The sequence below is a fragment of the Nicotiana tabacum genome, chromosome 23, assembly GCF_000715075.1.
Source record: "Nicotiana tabacum cultivar K326 chromosome 23, ASM71507v2, whole genome shotgun sequence".
Lineage (NCBI taxonomy): Eukaryota > Viridiplantae > Streptophyta > Magnoliopsida > Solanales > Solanaceae > Nicotiana > Nicotiana tabacum.
In genome coordinates, this window is record NC_134102.1 from 105,760,444 (window position 1) to 105,782,402 (window position 21,959).

The 21,959-nt window shown below is 36.4% G+C and overlaps 1 protein-coding gene across 1 annotated transcript; it reads right to left on the reverse strand.

Moving 5' to 3' along the window:
• Nucleotides 1-12,312: 12,312 nt before the first annotated feature.
• LOC107805409 (guanine nucleotide-binding protein alpha-1 subunit) lies at nt 12,313-21,515 on the reverse strand (the record flags this gene model as incomplete). The annotated part of the gene is given in 14 exon segments (NM_001325774.1): nt 12,313-12,874; nt 13,225-13,304; nt 13,387-13,446; nt 13,665-13,758; nt 14,008-14,142; nt 14,606-14,661; nt 17,189-17,290; nt 18,865-18,972; nt 19,089-19,166; nt 19,339-19,428; nt 19,534-19,571; nt 19,839-19,911; nt 20,050-20,207; nt 21,488-21,515. Coding segments are annotated over 13 exon segments (1,155 nt in total). The 5' UTR covers nt 20,113-20,207; nt 21,488-21,515.
• Nucleotides 21,516-21,959: the final 444 nt, after the last annotated feature.

Here is a 21,959-nt window from a genome sequence, read left to right on the forward strand (position 1 = left end):
TCAAATGGCACGGCATCACCCTTCGTGCTTTACACTCTTCCTTACCAAGCACATGTATATCATTAACAAGCAAGGTAGGAAGCATAAATAACATCAAGGAGAGTGTTTAAACCACAACACAATACAACAATTCATATCGCAATTTTCACTGACCACAACCAAATTCTAAATATGTAGCAGAATGAATATATTTGTCAACAAATAGCCCAAGGCTCCACACAAACGTATAACAAACCTCAAAACAATCAATAGAGGCGGAAAATACTCAGTATAGGGCAACGCCTTCATTAATCCAAATTCTTGATAATTATATTAACTCCTCAATTTAAACTAATTAATAAATATTTGCAGATAAGGGTTCCATCATGGATTTAATTCCAAGAAAATATCAAATCAATAAACACACGGAATTCACGTAAAATCCAAGTGACAATAACACTAAATTTATTATATAAAATACAAATTTGACAAACAAGGAACGAGGCGTGATAATTCAAGGATTTACTCATGCCTAACAATTATCTAATTTAATACATAAGAATGCCTAAAACTTTAAACCAAAAAAATTTGCACATATAAGCCCGAGTACGTACTCGTCACCTCGCGTACTCGGCTTTTCACATTTTACAAATGGCACATAAGACTCGATGCCTAAGGGGTAATTCCCCCACTCGAGGTTAAGAAAGACACTTACCTTTTTGAAGTTATGCCGATATTCCAAAATCGCATTCTTTCTTGAATTGACCTCCAGACCGCCCAAATCTATCCAAATTAATTGTATAACTTCATTAAAATTAATCGAAAATAATTCCAAATAATAATACGTCGACTTAAAAATTTATTCCAAAAAGTCAACAAAAATCAACGCGGGACCCGCCTCTTGGAACACGACATAATTTTCATGAAATTCAAACACCCATTCAGATACGAGTTCAACCATACCAATTTTATCGAATTCCAATAACAAATCGACCTCTAAATCTTAAATTTAAACCAAGAGGGTTTTCTAAATTTTTCAACCCAATTCACTAATTTAGTGATAAAAACAACAATAGATTCATGTAATTTAACCAAAATCAAGTTAGGAATTCTTATCCCAATGTTTTCCTTGAAAAACTCTCGAAAAATTGCCTCACCCGAGCTTCCTTGGTCCAAAAATGGAAGAATGACACGAATTTGGACTTTATTCTGCTCCCCAGGGGTTTGTTCTTCACGTTCGCGAGACTGCCCTCGCGTTCGCGATGAACAAATTCTTCAAAAGTCATTTTCAAACTCTTCTCAGACAGCCTTTAATATAATGGTCATAACTCTTTGTACAAAACTCCAAATGATGAATGGTTTGACTTTCTGAAAACTATACTCTAAGGGTTAAAACTTTTATTGTTTCTCATCTCCCAATTCCTTATAGATTACGAGATATAATCTTCCAAAGTCAGCCTTGTGCAACAGAGATTTCCAATTTCTTCCCGGACAGCCTATAGTATATCCACCATAACGTTTTGTACACAACTCCAAATAACAAATGGTTTACTTTTCTGAAAACTAAACACAAATATCTACAACTTTTGTTTTTGGATCATCTCCAAATTCCTTATAGATTGCGAGATATGAGCCTCTAAAGTCAGACGACGAATAGCAAAATTTCCTTTTTCGCGAACGCGAGAACCTCTTCGCGAACGCGAAGAACAAAGTCCTAACAGCAAAATCCTTCTTGGCGAACGCGAGAGGATCCTTGAGAACGTGAAGAACAACACCAGAACCAGCAACCAGCAGCATCAAAACACCCAAGCTTGGTCCGGAACCACCCCGAATCAAACCCAAGGCCCCTGGGACCCCGTCCAATCGTACCAACCAGTCCCAATACATAACACGAACCTGCTCGAGGCCTCAAATCACATCAAATAACATCAAAGCTACGAATCATACCCCAATTCAAGCCTAATGAACTTTAAATTTTCAAATTCTATATCTTGTGCCGAAACACATCAAATCAATCTGGAATGACTTCAAATTTTGCACACAAGTCATAATTGACATAAGGAAGCTATTCCAATTTCTAGAATCGGATTTCGGCTCCGATATCAAAAAGTCAACCCCCCGGTCAAAATTTCCAAAAAAATCGACTTTCGCCATTTCAAGCTTATTTCCACTACGGACCTCCAAATAATTTTCCGGACACACTCCTAAGTCCAAAATCACCCAACGGAGCTAACGAATCTGACGAAACTCCATTCCGGAGTCGTCTTCACACATTTCCGACTATGGTCAAAATCCTAAGGCTTAAGCTTCCATTTTAGGGACCAAATGTCCCAAATCACCCTGAATCATCAGGTAATTGAATTCAACCGTGCACGCAAGTCAATACACATAATACGAAGCTACTCAAGACCTTAAGTCATTGAACGGGGCGTTAATTCTTAAAACTATAAGTCTGGTCGTTACAGTACCTGAGGAGAGGAAAGGGTTCTTCATGAAGTGGAAGCTATAGCAAGTCAAAAACTCCCGAGAAGCAAACCAATGATGGCTGCTACAAGTGTGGAAAGACTGATAACCACATCAAAAACTGTCCTTTATGGGAATTTGGATGGAAGAAGGAAAGAGTTGATCGAAGGAACATGAAGAAGGAACAGGTTCAACCCAAGAAAAGCAACAACAAAGGATCAACCAAGGTTATGGTCACTGCTTGGGGAGAAATATCAAATGAAAGCTCAGATGATGATGATGAGGATGAACAAGCACTTATGGCCATCGGAGAATCTGATGAAGAAACTGAGGTAAGTGTAATTCATCTCAAAGACAAGATTTAATTGTTGTCTAAAGAAAGGTTGTCTGAGTTACTTCTAGACTAATTGATGAATGTGAGGGTGTAAATAATGAAAAGGAGCAGTTGTCTCAAGAATGTGTGATTTTGAAGGCTAAGTGCAAAAACTTGAAACTTAGGGTTAGTGAAACTGTAAGTGAAAACACTATGTTGAAGAACTAGGTTCATGAACCTGACTTAACTGTCCTAGAGGTTAGATCTGAAAATCTAAAACTAAATTAGGAACAGGTAAAAAGATAGTTGATCACACACAACTCACTCTAGAAGAAAACGTAAGAAAAATGAAAGATGAGTTGTATAAAAGGGATGAGTAGGTAAAAATCCTAAAGGAGGATCTAAACAAGGTCAAGCATGTTCTAGACAGAATTTATAAATGGAACAGGTCCTCTGATGCACTTTTATGGCTACAAGAACACCATAGTAGCAACAGAAGATGACTTGGCTTTGGGAACCTGGCACCTAAGTGGGATCCCAAAAGCAAGTACCTCACACTTCCGGAGAACATGATTTGTACACACTGTGGTAAAACAAGTCACTATAAAAGTGAATGCACTGCAAAAGAAAAGGCAAGTTAAAAGAACAAAGAATTTGTTCAAGGGAAGAATAGGCTACCAAGTTGAGCTAAAAAGAATTTTATTCATCCTTTTGACTATAGAAAGGGACCCAAACTAGTTTGGGTTCCTAAGACTAACCCCTGATTTCTTTTTGCAGGTCCAAGTGAAAGGGAGCAGCAAAATATGGTACATGGATAATGGCTGCTCAAAGCACATGACAGGAAATAAGAACCAGTTCCTTTCACTTGAGGACCTTAAAGGAGGTAATGCCTCATTTGGAAATGGTAAGAAAGGTGAGATCATTGGGGTTGGAAAGGTAGGTAAGACTGATTCTCACTCTATTGAGAACGTCTACTTGATAAATGGACTAAAGTACAGTCTAATAAGTGTATCACAATTGTGTGATAGAGGTAACATGGTAGCATTCATCTCTACAAAATGTTTTGTGATTAATCTTACCACTAACAAGATAGTTTTGCAGGTAAAAAGAGTGAACAACATATAGGTTGTAGAACTGTCCACACTTTCAGATAATGAACTCACTTACTTAAGTGTGTTGGATAATGATCACCTCCTTTGGCACAAGATACTTGGACATGCCAGTCTAAGTCAACTAGACAAACTAGTCTCCAAGGACTTGGTGATAGGGCTGTCTAACATTAAGTTCAAGGAAGATAAAGTTTGTGAGGCTTTTGCAAGGGGGAAGCAGGTAAGATCCTCTTTCAAAAGCAAGAAAGTGGTAAGCACCACCAGAACAATGGAACTGGTCCATATGGATCTTTGTGGACCAATGAGAACATTGAGCAGAGGTGGTAAGAGATATGTGATGGTACTTATTGATGATTATTCTAGGTTTACTTGGACATTGTTTTTAACATCTAAAGATGAAGCATTTGACATGTTCACTTCTTTTGTTAGAAAAACTCAGAAACAACTAGGTAATCAACTTGCATCAATTAGGTCTGATCATGGTACTAAATTTGAGAATTCTAAATTTGCAGAATTTTGTGATGAGCATGGCATAAATCATAATTTTTCTACTCCTAGGACTCCACAAGAAAATGGAGTAGTTGAAATAAAGAATAGGAAATTGGAAGAAATGGCTAGGACTATGCTTCTTTCTAGTAAATTGCCTCATAGTTTCTGGGCAGAAGCTGTGAACACTGCATGTTACATCATAAATAGGTGCATGACTAGACCTCTTATTAAGAAGACTCTCTATGAGTTACTTAAAGGGAGAAATCCAAATATATCCCATCTTAGGGCATTTGGATGCAAGTGCTTTGTGCACAATAATGGTAAAGACTCCCTAGGTAAGTTTGATCCCAGAAGTGATGAGGCAGTATTCTTGGGATATTCTTCACATAGTAAAGCTTATAAGATCTATAACAAAAAAACTATGTGTGTAGAAGAAAGTGTACATGTGATTTTTGATGAAACTAACATTCTTTATGAGAGGCAGGAACACGATGATGAAGCAATTAGGCTGGTAAGAAACTCAAATGAAACCACAGCCCAGACTGAAGCTGCCCCAGAGGAAGGAACAGGTCCTTCCACCCAGGGCAACTTGACAGGGGGAACTGAACAAAGAGGAAGTGATCCTCAAATCTCGAGGGAACAAGTCCATGAACATGTTCCTCAGCAACAAAATATTGAATGAACATCTAAGGGAAACCAGCTGGTTATGAAACCTTACAAGTATCAAAGTTCTCATCCCATTGAGAACATAATTACTAATCCAACCTCTGGAATCAAAACTAGATCTTTGTTGAAGAATCTTTGTGCTTTTGATGCTTTCTTATCTCTTATTGAACCTAAAAAATATTGTTGAAGCTTTGCAGGATGCAGGCTGGGTGAATGCAATGCAAGATGAACTCAACCAATTTGAGAGAAGTCAAGTTTGGCATCTGGTACCAAGACCCAAGGACATATCAGTAATTGACACAAAATGGGTCTTTAGAAACAAACTTGATGAAGATGGAACAGTTACAAGGAACAAGACAAGATTGGTGGTTCAAGGATATAGTCAAGAGGATAGCATAGACTATGATAAGACTTTTGCTCTAGTTGCAAGATTGGAAGCAATTAGACTCCTTATAGACTTTGCTACTTATATGGAATTCACTCTCCATCAGATGGATATCAAGAGTGCCTTCCTCAATGGCTATCTAAAGGAAGAAGTGTTTGTCAAGCGACCTCCGGGATTTGAAAGCAAGGAATGTCCTGATCATGTGTACAAGCTTGACAAGGCACTTTATGGGCTCAAGCAGGCTCCAAGAGTATGGTATGAAAGATTATCAAAATTTTTGCTTGAGCATGGCTACAAGAGAGGTAAAACTGATAATACTTTATTCTTGAAAGAAAAAGGTAAAGATCTATTGATAGTTCAGATATATGTTAATAATATAATCTTTGGAGCAACTACTGATAAGTTAAGTAAAGAATTTGCTAAACTAATGGGGAGTGAATTTGAAATGAGTATGATAGGTGAACTTAATTTCTTTTTAGGCTTACAAATTAAACTAAATTCAAATGGAACTATGATCCATCAGTAGAAGTACGTGAAAGAGTTGCTTAAAAGGTTTAATATGGAAGATTCCAAAAAAATTGGCACTCTTATAATAACAGCCACAAAATTGGATGTGGATGAACCTAGTTCATTTGTTGATCAGAAGTTATATAGGAGAATGATTGGCTCTTTGTTGTATCTCACTGCTAGCAGACCTGACATTGTTTTCAGTGTAGGCCTTTGTGCTAGATTTCAGGCAAGTCCAAAGGAGTCTCACTTGACTGCTGTTAAGAGGATCTTGAGATACCTAAAAGGCACTACTGACCTTTGTCTATGGTATCCAAAAGGTAGTAATTTCAACTTAGTGGGATATGCTGATGCTGATTATGCAGGTTTTCTTGTGGATAGAAAGAGCATCTTAGGTATGGCACACTTTCTTGGCTCATGTCTTGTGTCGTGGGCCACCAAAAAGCAAAATTATGTGGCCTTATCTACTGCTGAAGCTGAGTATGTTGTTGCTACCTCATGTTGTGCTCAATTGTTATGGATCAAACAGTAATTAATGGACTTTGGAATTGACGTAGGTTGTATTCCCATCTTTTGTGACAACACTAGTGCAATTAGTATGACCAAGAACCCGGTTCATCACAAGAGAACTAAGCACATAGATGTTAGGCATCATTTTTTGAGGGACAACTATGAGAAGGGTTTGATCACTGTGGAATTTTGTGCTACTGGCAAGAAAATAGCTGACATCTTCACTAAATCTCTAAGTGGAGATCACTTTGAAAGGAACATGTTAGAATTAGGGATGATTAAGATCACCTAAAAGGAACCAGTTCTAACTCAAAAATTGGTTAGAAAAATTGTGAATTTTTGTGCATAATTAGATTAGATTTTGCTCAGTCTCATACTTTCATCAGTATACTATTGTGCCATGTGCTAAAATGTCTCATTAATCTCTAATGATATTATCTTTATTTTCTTGGAAAATTCAGACTTACATAAGAGATTTCTCTGTGAAGAACCTGGTTCATCAAGATTATATGGTACGTATTCTCCACTCAACATATTTTGAAATAATTATATTTGGATTATGATCTAGAGGAGAGTCTCATTTAATCTTAACCTCCTTGAGCTTATCGATTACGAAATGAACTAGTTTTATTCAAAAGAGTCTCAAAAACGCAATAAGTGCCTAGATTCTAGGGAGAGTCATAAACGTCTCTTCAAACTGACTCCCGGGTTGATTAGACCTATAAACTTCTGAACTTCTGAAAAAGTAGTTGTTACCCAATTAAACTTTACCTCTTTAAATTGATTAGGCCTTAGTTGTTTCTTCTATTCTTAATTTCCAAGCCGTCAAAAATTATGTCTATTTTCTCTCATCTTCCAAACACATAAATACTCATCTTCTCTCATACCCAAATACAGTGATGGCAAACACTTCTGAGAATCCTTCATCACCACCCAAGGAAACAATACCCACACCATCCATCACACCTTCAACCACACCCACATTTAAGAAAGGAAGGTTCAAGATGCTGGCTAGCAGGGTTGTTGATGGAAAAGAACAAATCAAGAAAATCAATAAGTAGTTGAGGGCAAGTCAGGGAGTTGAACCCCAAAAATCTGAAGACTCTTTCAAATCTGCAACTGAGGTAGAAGAAACTGTTTTATCTGAAACAGAGCAGGTAAAATCTGTTCCTAAAGTTACATCTGAAGTAACCTCTGAGGTTACTGCAAATCTAGAAACTAGATTTGTTCTGGTAGGAAATGTGGCTAAGGAAGAGACTACTGAGTCTGAGAAAATTGGTGGTAAAAATAAAAGGGGAAAAGAAAAGGAGAGCGAGGGCGCTCAAGGTGATGTGAGGGGAATGGGACAAGGAGTGGTTGAATCTTCACCCACCCCTGTTGATTTGACTGAAGAAATTTGAGTTATGGAAGGAGGGAGTGATGAATCGACTGGAAAGGAAGAAAGTGTGAAAGAAAAATGAGAAAGTGGGTCTGGAGAAGCTGTTGAGTGGTTAATTAGATTGGGGAAGAAGGTTCAAGAACTTGTTCCATCTGAGCAGGAACCCCTTGAAGACTTACTGAAAATGGTGTCTGACAGTTATAATCCTAAAAAGAAAAGGAGTTCAAGAGTTAAAGTCCCTGGTACTGCTAGGGCAAACAAGAAAAGAAAGGTTGCCTCGTCTATCCCTATAGAGACTCCTCCTACAAGAGGAAGAGCTACAAGGAGTCAGAAGAAGCAGAGTGAGGCTGAACTGGAAAAGGCTTTAGAAGAAAGTAAAAGAAAAGTTGTTGCTAAGGAAAATAAGAAGGTGGTCGAGCCTGTTGAGGCAATTGAAATTGAGGAGATGGACCTAGTTCTTCATGATGAAGAAGAGGCAGAAGAAATGGAGGTTGTGACTCCAAAGGCAAAGAAGATCAAGACTTCCATAAAGAAGTTTGTTTCAAAGACAAAGTCTGCAGGTCCATCTACCTTGGCCAAACGAACCAGGTCTGCCTTGAAGTCCAGAAAAGTAAAAATAGTGGAAGAAGAAGAATGGAGTGAAGAAGAATGGAGTGAAGAAGAAGAAGAAGAAGAAGAAGAAGAAGAAGAAGAAGAAGAAGAAGAAGAAGAAGAAGAAGAGAAGAAGAAGAAGAAGAAGAAGAAGAAGAAGAAGAAGAAGAAGAAGAAGAAGAAGAAGAAGAAGAAGAAGAAGAAGAAGAAGAAGAAGAAGAAGAAGAAGAAGAAGAAGAAGAAGAATCTGATGCAGAGGAGGGCAAGATGGATAAGTTTGAGAAAAGATCCATCTTGAAAGGTAGACTCCTCAGGAACTTGGAGGAGGAAGGCATGGTGATGCTGCTGGAAAAATTACAATTACAAGGTTGGAAGGACATGCTCATTCAGATGGATGGAAAGCTTACTAGAATTGAGATTGTGGAGTTCATGACAAATTGTGAAATCTAGAATGGTAGAGTCACCAGTGCAGTGAAGGGGGTGACAGTGAGTTTTGATGACAGGGAACTGGGAAAGATCTTAAGTGTACCTGCTGTAGGGGGGTGACAGTGACAAGAAGCTCAAATGGCCAAGTTTAGAGAATCTCCCTACTGCCCTTGCCATTACAAGAAAATTTGGTGACAATGAAGAAGAGATTGAGCCCAAGGCTATATACAAAAGTGAGATGAAGCCACCCCACAAAGTATTGTTCGAATTTGTTAATAAAGTTGTGTTGCCTAGACAGGAAAGGAGGCACATTGCCACATTCATGGACCCGGTCCTTATGGAATGTCTGGACAGTGGGAGGCAAATCAATTGGCCTAGATTTATCATCCAGATTCTCGATAGAGTTCTGACTGGTACCAAAACTCATGTCATACCCTATGGTTTCATTCTCGCGGTTGTACTTGCACACTTTAAGGTACCCATCAAAAAATGGGGGGTTGATACAAGCAAGGATCACTTTGGAGCAAACACTTTGACTGCTTGTGACTATGAAGTCCACACCACTTCCAAAGAACCTGATTCATCCAAAAAGGTACCTGTGAACAGCAAAGTGTGAGCCTTGGTACAAGAAAGTGGGGCTAAGGATGCTGAAATTGAAAGGCTGAAGAAGAGGTTGGCAGAAGTAGAAACTGAGAGAGATGCTCTCAGAGCTGAGCTTGCAAATAACCCCTATCGAGAAGTTGTTCAGGCTGAAGAATGATGGTATTCTTCATGATATGCTGAAACTGCTTCAAGCCAAGAACCAAGAACCTGGTCCTTCCTAGCCTAGTTAGACCACCCAGTGACCCGGATGGGATTTCTTTCTTTTGCTCATGATCCAGTATTTTTATTTCTCTTTATGCCTTGTGGATGACTAAGTATCAATGATAATTAACTGTTTCTGTGCTCTAACTGTTTGTTGATGCTTCTTAGATGGCTAATATCGTTAGATTGATAAATGATGCTTGACTCCATGATTGTATTTTAAGTAGACCTAGTGGCCATGAGTAATTTCTATTAAAATCTGGTTATCTAACATAATTTCTATGCAACTTTCGATGATGTCAAAAGGGGGAAGATAGGTTGTGCTTTTACTTTGGACTGTGATGTTTATAACCTAATGAACCTGGTCATTGATGATTAATGACTTTAAAATGAAAAGTATTTTAACCTTGTGTTGATGTAGAGCTGAGTTTAAACAGGGATTATGCTTATGAAAAGCACAGAGTTTGTCATCATCAAAAAGGGAGAATTTGTTGGCCCAAGTGAAGTTTGTTTTGATGATTGACAAAGGAACTCAAGCATGAACTAGGTCCATACACAGTGTACACAGACACGGGCAGATTCGAGCATAAGGGATGCACGTGAAGGAGATAAGCTTAAGTTGTTATATCTGATATCTCCTTATCGACAAGGTTTCATAAATGATAAGGAGAAGGACTCCTTACTCGAAGAGAAGTGTATCCAAGATAAGGGAGGAGTTAGAAGTTGAAGATAACTAGAACTCTTCCACCGAGGAAGAGTATAGCATTAGAACTCTAGTTATTTCTTATTCTACTAACTTTATATATTGCAGGATGTTCTCATTCTACAGACACGCACAAACGTTGAAGTGAAACTTGAGTTGAGAGCAAAATAGCAAGGTATTTTGCAAACAATTCTTGTGTGATTTAAATGTGCGAACCAGAAGCTACATGAACCAGATAGAAGAACCAGTTCCAAGTGTCTGTCTTTTATTCTAGTTCATTTGTAGTAGGTGTTTTCAAATTATACCTTTTAGCTTTATCTAGAGGCAATTGTATTAGATACTCTGAGTATTCGAGTTAGAGTTAACTTGAAGTTATCGCAACAGTTAGAGGTTGGTTGCCACAACGGGATTAGAGTTAATCCTTAGGTTTACAAAGAGTTTTGTAAATGCTGTTTTTGCTCAGTGATTTAGTGAAGTGTTGGAAAAAATTCTACTGAGTAGTAGGTCATGGTTTTTTCACCTTTTGAGCCTGGTGTTATCCACATAAAAATACTTGTGTTCTTTACTTTCCGCATTTACTATTTCCGCAACAGTAGTATAAGTAACACATAGAAGAACCATGTCCTTCTATAATCAATGCACGCGAAAATTGTACACCACACAAATCACCCCTCCCCTCTTGCATGGCATTGAAGTATAAAACATCAATATTTTGAAATAAGATTTCAATTTAGTCTCAAACATCATCCAAGTCATACTTACGCATATCATAAGCATGAAATGCATGTAAAAGTATATCATGTATTAAGTAGGCGTTTAGATAATATTTGGTTGAAAAAAAGGGATACTAGAAGTCTAGAAGTTAAAATTGAAAAGAATATTAATTTGGTAATTGAAGTTGTGTTTAAATATAAAAGTTGAAGATGGAGAACCATTTTGTCACTTGAAATGCTCATCAAACTAGTTAGAATATTTCAAATATTGGAGTTAGTACATGCAAATACCGATGATCAAATCAATATTTGAAAACTAAAATATAATATGCTCCAACGGAAACCTTCAAAAATTTGACAAAATAGACTAGATCGTGAATATTGTAAGTCGATCTTATAAATAGCTTTATAGCAAATAATTTCATTCAACACTTGGCCCTGTCATGTGCATACTGCAATGTGTCAACCAAAAGAAGGGGAAATTACTATATTCAGCATTTGGAACTATAAGAATGAGGAGATCACATAAGGTAAATGCTCCCAAGAATCACTTACCTACCACCTTCGACCAACACCGTACATATTAACTCTACCCACAAAGCTTAAGCAGCTCGAAAGAAATCACTTAGGGATATTTTCTGTCAGTTCGAATTTACACTCTAGTCTCTATAATTTTCACTCACTTCATTGATCGCTAAGCCACATACTTGGATACATACTTTTTTGTATTTTCCTAGCCTAATTAGCTAGCTATACAACTGCAGTTTACAATTTAAGGGCCCGTTTGACCATTAAAAAAAATCACTTTTTTGGAAAACTTTTTACTTTTTTCGAAATCAGTGTTTGGCAATGAATTTTAAATTTCACTTTAAGTTGAATTTCGTAATTTGAAAAACTCCAAAAAACTATTTTATAAAATTTTCACTTCAAATCACTAACAAAAATTCAAAAACAGCTCCAAATTGTATACATGTCCAAACACAACTCTAATTTTCAAATGTCATTTTCACTTAGATTTTTTTTTTTAATTTTTCCCGGAATTTCACAATTCTTATGTCCAAACGCCCACTTAGATTGGGTTATAGACAACCCTACTTCCGCTTCCCTATTTTAGGCTTAACAAAGACCACAAAAACCAAATGGGAGCTAAAACCACACCATTCAAAGACCATAAAAGTTGAAAGGAAAAATTCAGCAAGCAATTACCTTATGTAGGTAGTATACGTTCCAAAGTGGAATCTAGGATTGTGCAACAAAACAGATGCAGAAATATCATGGAAAATAGTCAAAATCTTGAACAAGTTCTGGAATAACAACACTCTGATAACATAAGCGGGCAAGAGCTATACAATAAACTAAATAAATCACGAGATTGCAAAAGGTTGACTAACGATGCATGTACAACTTGAGATGTGAGATTCAACAAAATGAACATCAATCGAATATACTTGAATATCATTTTTTTGTTTTGGAACATCTGCTCGGTAAATACAACCAGGAATATAGAAAGAAATATGTGCTTAGAGACCTAACATTGGCAAAACTTTAAATAGTGGAATTGGATATGATACGCCAGTAGCCTATTTTTCTGTGTTTGAACCTCGCACTTGTATGCATCTTTCAGGGTATGAACATTTCTGTTTCCAAAATTTAAAGAATTTCATAATAAACCTGCTTCAAAGAGGTTTCTCCTTCTCAGCGTCTCATCTACCAGTTTGAATGTCTTCTTAACAAGCTTCTGATCAAGGGCTGTGGTTCTGTATATCTTAAAGACCCGGTCCACACGATCTGGTGCAGTGCATTGGAAATATGACTCCTCAAATTTTTTCTTTACAAACCTAAAGAGTAGATCATTGAAATATAGAACGTTCATTCAGCACATGAATTGAGCAACAGTTTTAAAGGAAAGAGTATCGGCTCTAACCCCACATCCCCAAGACCGAAAATAATGGTGTAGAGCCAAAAAGCAGAAAATAGACCGAAAATAGCTAAAGAATATATGAATTAACAACCATGATATAGTGTCTAAGCAGGAAAGATCGTTGAGTGAATAAATGTGGTGTCTCTGTGTGTGCGTGTATCGAGTTACAAATGTCTTAAAGCAACCATGTTTTATAGAGCCCAACGAATGCATCAGCGAAATCAGTAACATGTACTCATATAAAAGTGCTGCACATGAGAAGCTTACTCATAAGCATGCTCAATCTCTTGTTTGCCTGTTGAAACTGATTGGTAATCTTTAAACCACTCACAGACGTTCAGAGGCACCTATATAACCATGGGATATCATTCTTAGACGAAAAAGAATGGTTCCAACGACAGACACCACCACTAGATAATATGTACTTACTTTCAGAGCCTTCTGCTCAAATATATCAAATTTGTTGAGAAATAGCATGAAGGAAGTTTTCTGCACAAACAATAAAGCGTAAGCTTCATAACTGGTTTCATTTGTTTTTTTAAAAACCCAAAAAAGGTGATGCAAAAGTTTATTTTTTCTTTTTTGATGAAAAAGGTGATGCAAAAGCATATAACTAGAAGAGCCGTAAGTACATGTTGATAAAGATGGATTATAAAATTCGAGTTCGCAACCAACCATCGGTCTTCTAGTAGACAACGAAAACTGACCTCAAAACATGGCTGCTTTAAGACCCACTCAAAGAGTTCCTTGGTCTCCATCATTCGGTTCTTTCTTTCATCCTCAAATAGAGTTTGATCATACCTGAAGTGAATAATAGAACAATAATAAGTAACGGAAAAAAAATAGAACAATAACAAGTATGCAATTGCCTCATTTCCTTTACCCACAAATTCAAAATCCTTTTGACCTACATTAACTAACTTTAATTTTCTTCCTCAATCTGGAAAGCCACATGATCCACGTATTGCTACTTATGATCAAGTCAGAAATTGGATTTACTTCAAGCAAATGATCTTAGAAATATCAGAAAGCTAGGAGCAGAAATCTTACTCACTAATAGCGGCACAAAATATTACTGCCGTGACGCCTTCAAATAGATGAATCCACTTTCTTCTCTCATTTCTCTGACCTCCAACATCAAAAAGCCTATATACTTCTCCACTTTTTTTGTTCTCTCCAACTGGGCTGCAAACATTTTAGTAGTTATTAAGCCTTTAATCCAAACTAGATGGAATACAAAAGTGTCTTAAAAGGGGGGAAAGGGACAAATAGACAAGGTCATAAGCAATTGCATCGTTGGAGGACCACAAGAACCGGTGTGTTACAAGTATAAAATGATTAATAATCAAGAAATTTAAGGACATATAAATGCACCTAATGATTAGGCACTTAGTCAATAGATGAGGGACATAGAGACTAGATGAAGGTTGGGGAAGAGAGATGCATAAATATGCAGAACCTAATGAAGATGACCCAAGCAACTGCACATTAACTAGTTCAATAACATTTAAACAGGGTGGCTAAGACTTGACACATAGAAAAGCATATAAACCAACACTGCATTAAGAGATCAAAATGTATATAAACCACTAAAAGTGAGGTTTTGGTAAATCGATACAAGGACCGTTCAAGGATTCGTGAAATTCACCTGAACTGTATTTCAACGACACCAGTTGTTCGAATTCGGGCAAAAAGAACATCCTCCTACAAGATAACAAGAAAAATGATTAATCGACTATGCCTATAGGGAAACTGTGTTAAAGACAATTAAAAAACAAACGGTTTCATCTCTAACAGCTTCATTTTGTAAATGAGGAGTTCTACACAATTCAACACGAACGGAACAGACTATATTAGTTTGTTAAAGTATCACAGCCATCATCATCAAAGAATTTTGACGTGCTTAGCAGGGAAATGTATCTAGCCTGCACTTAAAGGAGAGTATAAAGGCATAATAAATAGATAACAACATCCCATCTTTCGATAAGGAAGTTTATAAAATTCACGAGATACAATCCAACAAGCTCTATATTAGACAAGAGTGGGTTGCTCTAGTGGTAAGCACCCTCCACTTCCAACCAAGAGGTTGTGAGTTCGAGTCACCCCAAGAGCAAGGTGGGGAGTTCTTGGAGGGAGGGAGCCGAGGGTCTATCGGAAACAGCCTCTCTACCCCAAGGTAGGGGTAAGGTCTGCGTACACACTACCCTCCCCAAACCCCACTAGTGGGATTATACTGGGTTGTTGTTGTTGTTGTTGAGTCCAAATCGACCCATAGCACAATGAGAACTTAATTGATGGACCACACTTTTCTCTACCAACAATAGACAGGCAACACTTGTACTTCCTACACTTACACTGCCTATAGAAAGAACACCACTAGTGTAATAGAAAATTAGATACAGGCATAAGCGATAAGCAAGGGCAACTGTACTGTGTAATAGCAAGTATCTTGGGTGCTCGACATCGTATTTGACTCTAGAAAATTGCAGTTTGAATTTTGAAATATTTGACCAACACTAGGAGTGTCAAACGGGTGGGTTAAAATGAGATCAGAAAGAAAACGGGTTTGGCCCGTCCTGGCAAAGCTATGCATGTCAAGATCCTATATAAGGGGGAGAATCTCATCTGTAAAGACACGTTTTGAGTACTATCGAAATATATTCACTTTCTCTTGCTTATTCAGTGCAATCAATTATTCTTTCTTTTTAGTTACTTTTTGTCAACTTTATTTCCTTTTAAGTGAGTTACTGAGGAAGTAAGAAATTATTTGGTTATCAGTAATCCGAGTTCTTCTAAAAATAGGCTTCGAACAAAGATCTTATTTTTTGGTTAAACAGTATACCACTTAAACTATAAAAACATAACCCATTATATGTGGCCCTTTTTCTGGTATATCCAAAGTTGAAAATTCCAGATTCCCACTTATAAATTTAAGGCAAATGTGCGGCATCGTATTCATTGTAAACTATCATTACTTAATTCTTTACAGTTTAAATACTCATCATCACTTCTAATAGAAAGGCAAAAACTCACCAACTCAGTTACACCAAGAAAAAAGAAAATGAACGAAAGAGATAGCTTGGAAAACGATGAGCAATGGATGAAGGGGACAGAAAGGAACCCACCAACCCTTAAAATTGACAAAATGATAAGAGGAACATTATCTCTTCAAAAAGAAAAAATATAACAAAGCAAAACAAAGCAGGTTATTTAAAGGTATGTAGACCCAACAATCTAAAAATATTCCATATCATTTAAAATAAGGATTAATTAATAAATAAAAGCGCGATCAATTATAGCACTTTCGAGAAGCATCACCACAAAAAGCCAATGTTGATATAATATATGGTTAGAAACTAGAGTTCTATGAACAGTATAATAGATTTAAGGATAAGGATGCTTGAAACAAGCCGTAGGTTTGGGAACACGTAAGGGTCGTTTTGATAATTTGGAAATAATCTTGGTTATGGCCTAAATAGGGATTGGTAATTGTGCTGCAACCCTATCTTGTATCACTTAAGTTATATGATAATGCTCCATTATTCATAGTTCCGCCTCTATTCCAGAACAATTTAAAAACAATCTAGTAATTATTTGTATTAACAATTGGGTATTAAATTTATTCTATAACTAATAACAATACATGTATAAGAACCACCGGATTAAGAGCATGTAAAATGAAAAAATATTTGTCATTTACACATTTACTTGTTTAGCTTACCATCTCCTACTTGTCTCTCATTTCTCAGGTCTGATTCTTATAATGTGTGTACACATTTACACATTGGCATGCATAGCTTTGCCATAGACACCCCTAGGACCAAAATCCTAAGGGTAAAATAGTTTTAATAATGCATCTGAGCCAAAACTGCTATCAACAACTGTGAATTCAACATCATGTAGAGGATAGTTTTATCATTGGGTTAAAGTACAGATGGCTTTGATTTCTTCGTAAATTCAATATGAAAAGTAGAACAGATTTTTATTATTGCAATGAAAGCGAACTCTTAATTGGAAAATACCTCATTGATTAAAGAGTTGGTATACAACCAATGAACAATGTGTTGTTAATCTTCTGTTCTACTGGTAGAACTGTAAAACATACTAACTTAGTGTCTCAAGACTTCCTATATTCTATTTATTTCAATAGCATTCTAGTTCCATATATTTCAGTTAATATAATCGGAATACAGAAACAAAAAACATACATGATCCAGTCTCTATTTCTTACCTTTGATGGGACATAATTTATATCCGAAAATCTCTGCAAGTTTTCCATGAAATAATGGGCACAATCTGGAACCTGGAGCTCATTACCGCGTAATATAGTTTCCTACAAGAAAGAAAGAAAACTCTATCAGAGTAATGAAAAGTTAATCTTTTCTGGGATACTCATAGAAAATTATGGATTTGCGTAGTTCGGATTTTTCACCATCAGCTTGATTAATCAGAATCTCTGATTGGCCATTTTATGAAAAAATCAAATTCTAAAGTGATGTACTTCAATAAAACTAAAGGCTACAACTATGGAGAAGCGATCTAGAGAACAAGGATTTTGGGATAAATAAAAGTAAGACAGTATTATATGCATTGCCAGTGTAGCCCACACAAGAAGAATGAAGGTAAAGTGAACGATTGTGGTGCTTTAATACAAATTATTCAAATATATAGGCTCAATCTTCTAGGAGAATGGCACTACAGATAAAGATGTAGCACATAGAGTTAGATCAGATGATTGTGGTGGAGGCGTACTACAAGAAAACTATGTGATAGGAACATATCTAATAAAGTGAAAGGCAAAGACCGGTAATGAGGGAATGAAGGTTAAGGCCCAACGTATCCTCAAGATGAGTGTCTTAGAAATGCGAAAGTTATAACGAATTTGTAATCTTACAAATGTAGACAAAATTAAAATGATCACCTCAGACAGAAAGTGCAAGTAACATACATTTTTTATGAAGGTGGCGTTTGGGCCACTTTACTTGCACCTCAACAATTTCACCGATACTTGTTACCGCCCATCAAAATAGGTACTAGGTAATTCTGCCCACCCATGCTTAGGCAGAGAAGGTGCAAGTAACATACATACAGAATAAAATGTGAGACGGTGAGATTACTAAGTCATCCCTCCAAATTCACCAATATGTAGGTATGACTTTAGTGATTGAAGGTGCTAAAAAAGGGACAAGGTAATTCTAGAATCACACGGAGAGAAGTTATCTAAAAAGATTTTCTTTTATAACGGTGGTGTCTGGACCAACTTGCGCTCACCTCGATTATACCACCGAGTTCCCGATACCTCCCACCAGCATAGGTATTGAGTAACTCTATCCACCATGGCTTATGCAAATGGGAAGAGATCACCTACTGTTTTTTGTCTCTGGCGGAATTTGATCCCAGCTTTGCACCCACTTTATTGACCACTAGGTCACACCCTAGGGTGCTTGTCTAAAAAGAGCTATGATATCTAGGAATATTGTGAACTGAGTTAAGACTAGAACATGATGGAAACAAATTATCCAAATAGACAACTCCAATTATATAGGAATACGGATCAGTTGTTGCTGGTTTTCAACATTAGGATTAGGAATAAGAGTGAGATTTAAAAAACCTCTAGTTTTGTAGAACTACTGAACTTGACTTACAGACAAAGAAAAAGTGGTATTGGAATGAAATGTGAAATGGCCCCAATAGAGCAGAATATATAGAAGATCATCGCGAAAACCCCACTAGAATACTAGTTACGGATTGAGGCATAGTTGATTGAGTGACTTCAATGAATTGATTGTTTCAATTATCAATAATCATTTAATTATATAAGTAAAAACAAATCCAAATCATCAAGCCTTAAAAAAGTACTTGACACTGAAATAAAGTCATCAAAGGGCTTAAGCGAAGCAAGATTACTTGAATAGCAGGATCTTTCCAAAGAGCTTCAATATCCTGCACCAGATCCTTAGTCAGGTGAGGATAATCCAACCTACCTCCAATTTCTGAAAGCTTCTCGCCGATATCCTGGTGCAAAGAAATACGGTATTATGTTCATGCAGCTAAGCAAGACAAGCAATCACATGTCCTCAATTTCAAGGGTTTCCCTTGTCTAAATGACTTCAAGATGATAGCCCACATACCTTATTTTCAGCTGATAGAAGATACTTTGAGGCCTCTAATTCACTTTGAGCTAATTCCTTCGACCCATCATGTAATACCTGTTATGTCACCAAACACCCACCATGTAAGAATGTCAGTTTCCGTGACATTAGTAATCAAACCTCGTTATAAAGCATGTGAATGATATTTCTATATATGCACGTCTCTAACAAGCAGCGGCTATTTTGCAAAAAGAGAAATAACCAACACACCCTTTCAAGTATTCCGTACTTTTATTGTCTGATAGACATTGGCATGAATGACAGGGATATAGTTCTTTAGCTCTGCTTCATCAAAGCCAGTTTGAAACAAAAGTTTTATCTGCATGGCAAAAATAAATAGAGGACACTGGAGTTAAAAGAAATACATTAACATGAACAGTTAGAGAATAATGAATCGTAAAATATTAATCATAAGATCTCTTACCTGCTTAAAAATAGTGGACTTCCCCGAATCTCCGGCACCTTGAAACAACAGAAAGATCAGCATTCAGCAAACACAGTCAAACAGAACATAGACCAAAAAACACACAGCAGTAAGTTTAATCATACGCAAAACACACAACAGTAAGCTTCGAGGAAAAGAAAAGTTCAAATTTAACAAGTCCAAGGTGAAAGATGTCTATAGAAATCGTGAATCACTACACTGATATGGTGAACATAAAAAGGAAAAGCAAACAGTGAGAAATAACTAGATCATATGACAATTGAAGACTAATTTTTCTGATTTACCAAGTAGAAGAAGTTTCTGAATATGCTTGTCCGCCTTTGTTTCTTGCTCGATACGTCTTTCTATATCTGCAGTCTGTAGACACATGATCTAGTAAGGACACTGGTGGTTATGCATTAAGCAAGATGAAAATAGATTCTTTGCTCTCCTAGCTTAAAGACAGCACTACGGACAATTACCAAAAATTCCAAATATATTTCGTAAAACTCATACCTGAGTATTTTCCTCATCATCGGCTTGATTGTAGCCTTTGTTTCTGCTGCACAACAAGCCCATGTTTTCTAATACCACACACAGCATAGGCCTGTGTGATAGTCAAGCTAGAGATCTCAAATCTTTTGTAGCAACTCGTTTATGATGTCCATGTATACCTTATTTTCACAGAAGCAGACAAGAAATAAGATAATAAGGTAATTAACTCGGAAAAAGACTTTACTGCACGTCCAGTTCAGTTGAATTTAAGGAATAACCAAAATAAGTCTCCGTGGTTTCAGTTTGCATCTCAGTCAAATAAAAGTCCAAGATAACCCCCCACCCACACACACACACAAAAAAAACCTCTCAGAGTTAAATAAGGCAATTATACAGAAGGAATATATGAATATGTTATGTGAGCGATTTAGAAACTAAAGTTCAAAATTCATTGTTGGAAGAACACTCAGAAAGGTTGGAACCTGCTATAGAATTGATGGTAAACTTGTGGATGAAATGTTTATGGCAAACCATCAAGACTGACAGTGTAACAACTAAATTTTAATTGTTATGTTTCTAATCCATAGAGAAAGCAATTTTTTTGAGAGGTAGTGTTTCTTCCTACAGTAATAATTAATAGTTGCCAGTTAGTATCACTCCCTAAGGCCCCAAAACCAACCTAGTTCCATTTATTCGCAAATGACAACGCATCATTAATCAATCAATTAACTAAGCCTCAATCTTTAGTTAGATTGGATCAGCTGCATGAATCCTCTATCTTTCTATAAGAGTGGTTTCTGGGCCAGCTTGTGCAGTGTGCGTATCCCAACTATCCTTTATACACATTCCACCGAGTTCGAACCCGTTCATTTTAATGTTGGTAAATACATTTCATGATATTATGACTATTGAGCAGGAAATTAAACCACACATCAAAACCACATGCAAATTAAGAAAGAAGTGACTACATCCCCATTTTTTAATTTTCCAAGATTAACACTATTTACCCCATCCCCTGAAAATAAATATAAGTTAGATAAGAACATAAATAAAACTACCCACTTTCTAATTTCCTCTTCTTTTACAGTTAAAATAGTAAATTCAACACCCTGTTCACTAACATTCTTGATTCTGAAACGCTCCAAACCCTAAAACCTTTGGAAATTAACCCCATAAGCATTTAAATAAAGCAGAAACTTTACATTTATACATTAAGGTGTATGTATATATAAACATAAAATACAACTACCCACTTTACATTTCCACTTCATTTGCATTTAACACAGTCAACTGAACACCCTATTTACCAACATTCTTGAATTCTTAAGCAATCCTAGCCCTAAAACCCTTGGAAATTAAACCCACAAACAAATTAAATTAAAAAAGGGGACAGCAACTTTACACTTATATATACAGAAGTGTATATTAAGTTAAAGATTGAGCTAAAAAATGCACTGACCTAAGAGGATCTGTTAGATGAAGCAGTGATCTGAGAGAGAGAGATAAAGGGAGAAGTTTGCCGGTGCTCAGAAACAATTGCTTTGGAGAGACAAAGACAGACACAGAGACAGAGACAGAAAATAGAGTGTACCTAACCATGGTCAAGGTTGCAACTTTTGACTAACAAATAAAAAAATAGAGTCATTCACTTTTTATTTTTTCCCTTTCTTTTTTGTCTATTTATTACCAAAAATATGACATAAATGCTGATACTAAATCAATTAAACACAAGCCATGCGCATAGATAGAAATATTTTAATAATATATCTTCTTACTTTAATTTAACAAACTGAATTAAATTAATTAATTTAATATTTATAGGGAGCATGAACTAATATTGTTTCAAAAATTAAATTTTTAAAATTTAATATAAATATTTATTGCTCAAAGAATATTTTCGCTACTGTTCTTGGTACCACTTGGTCAGATAT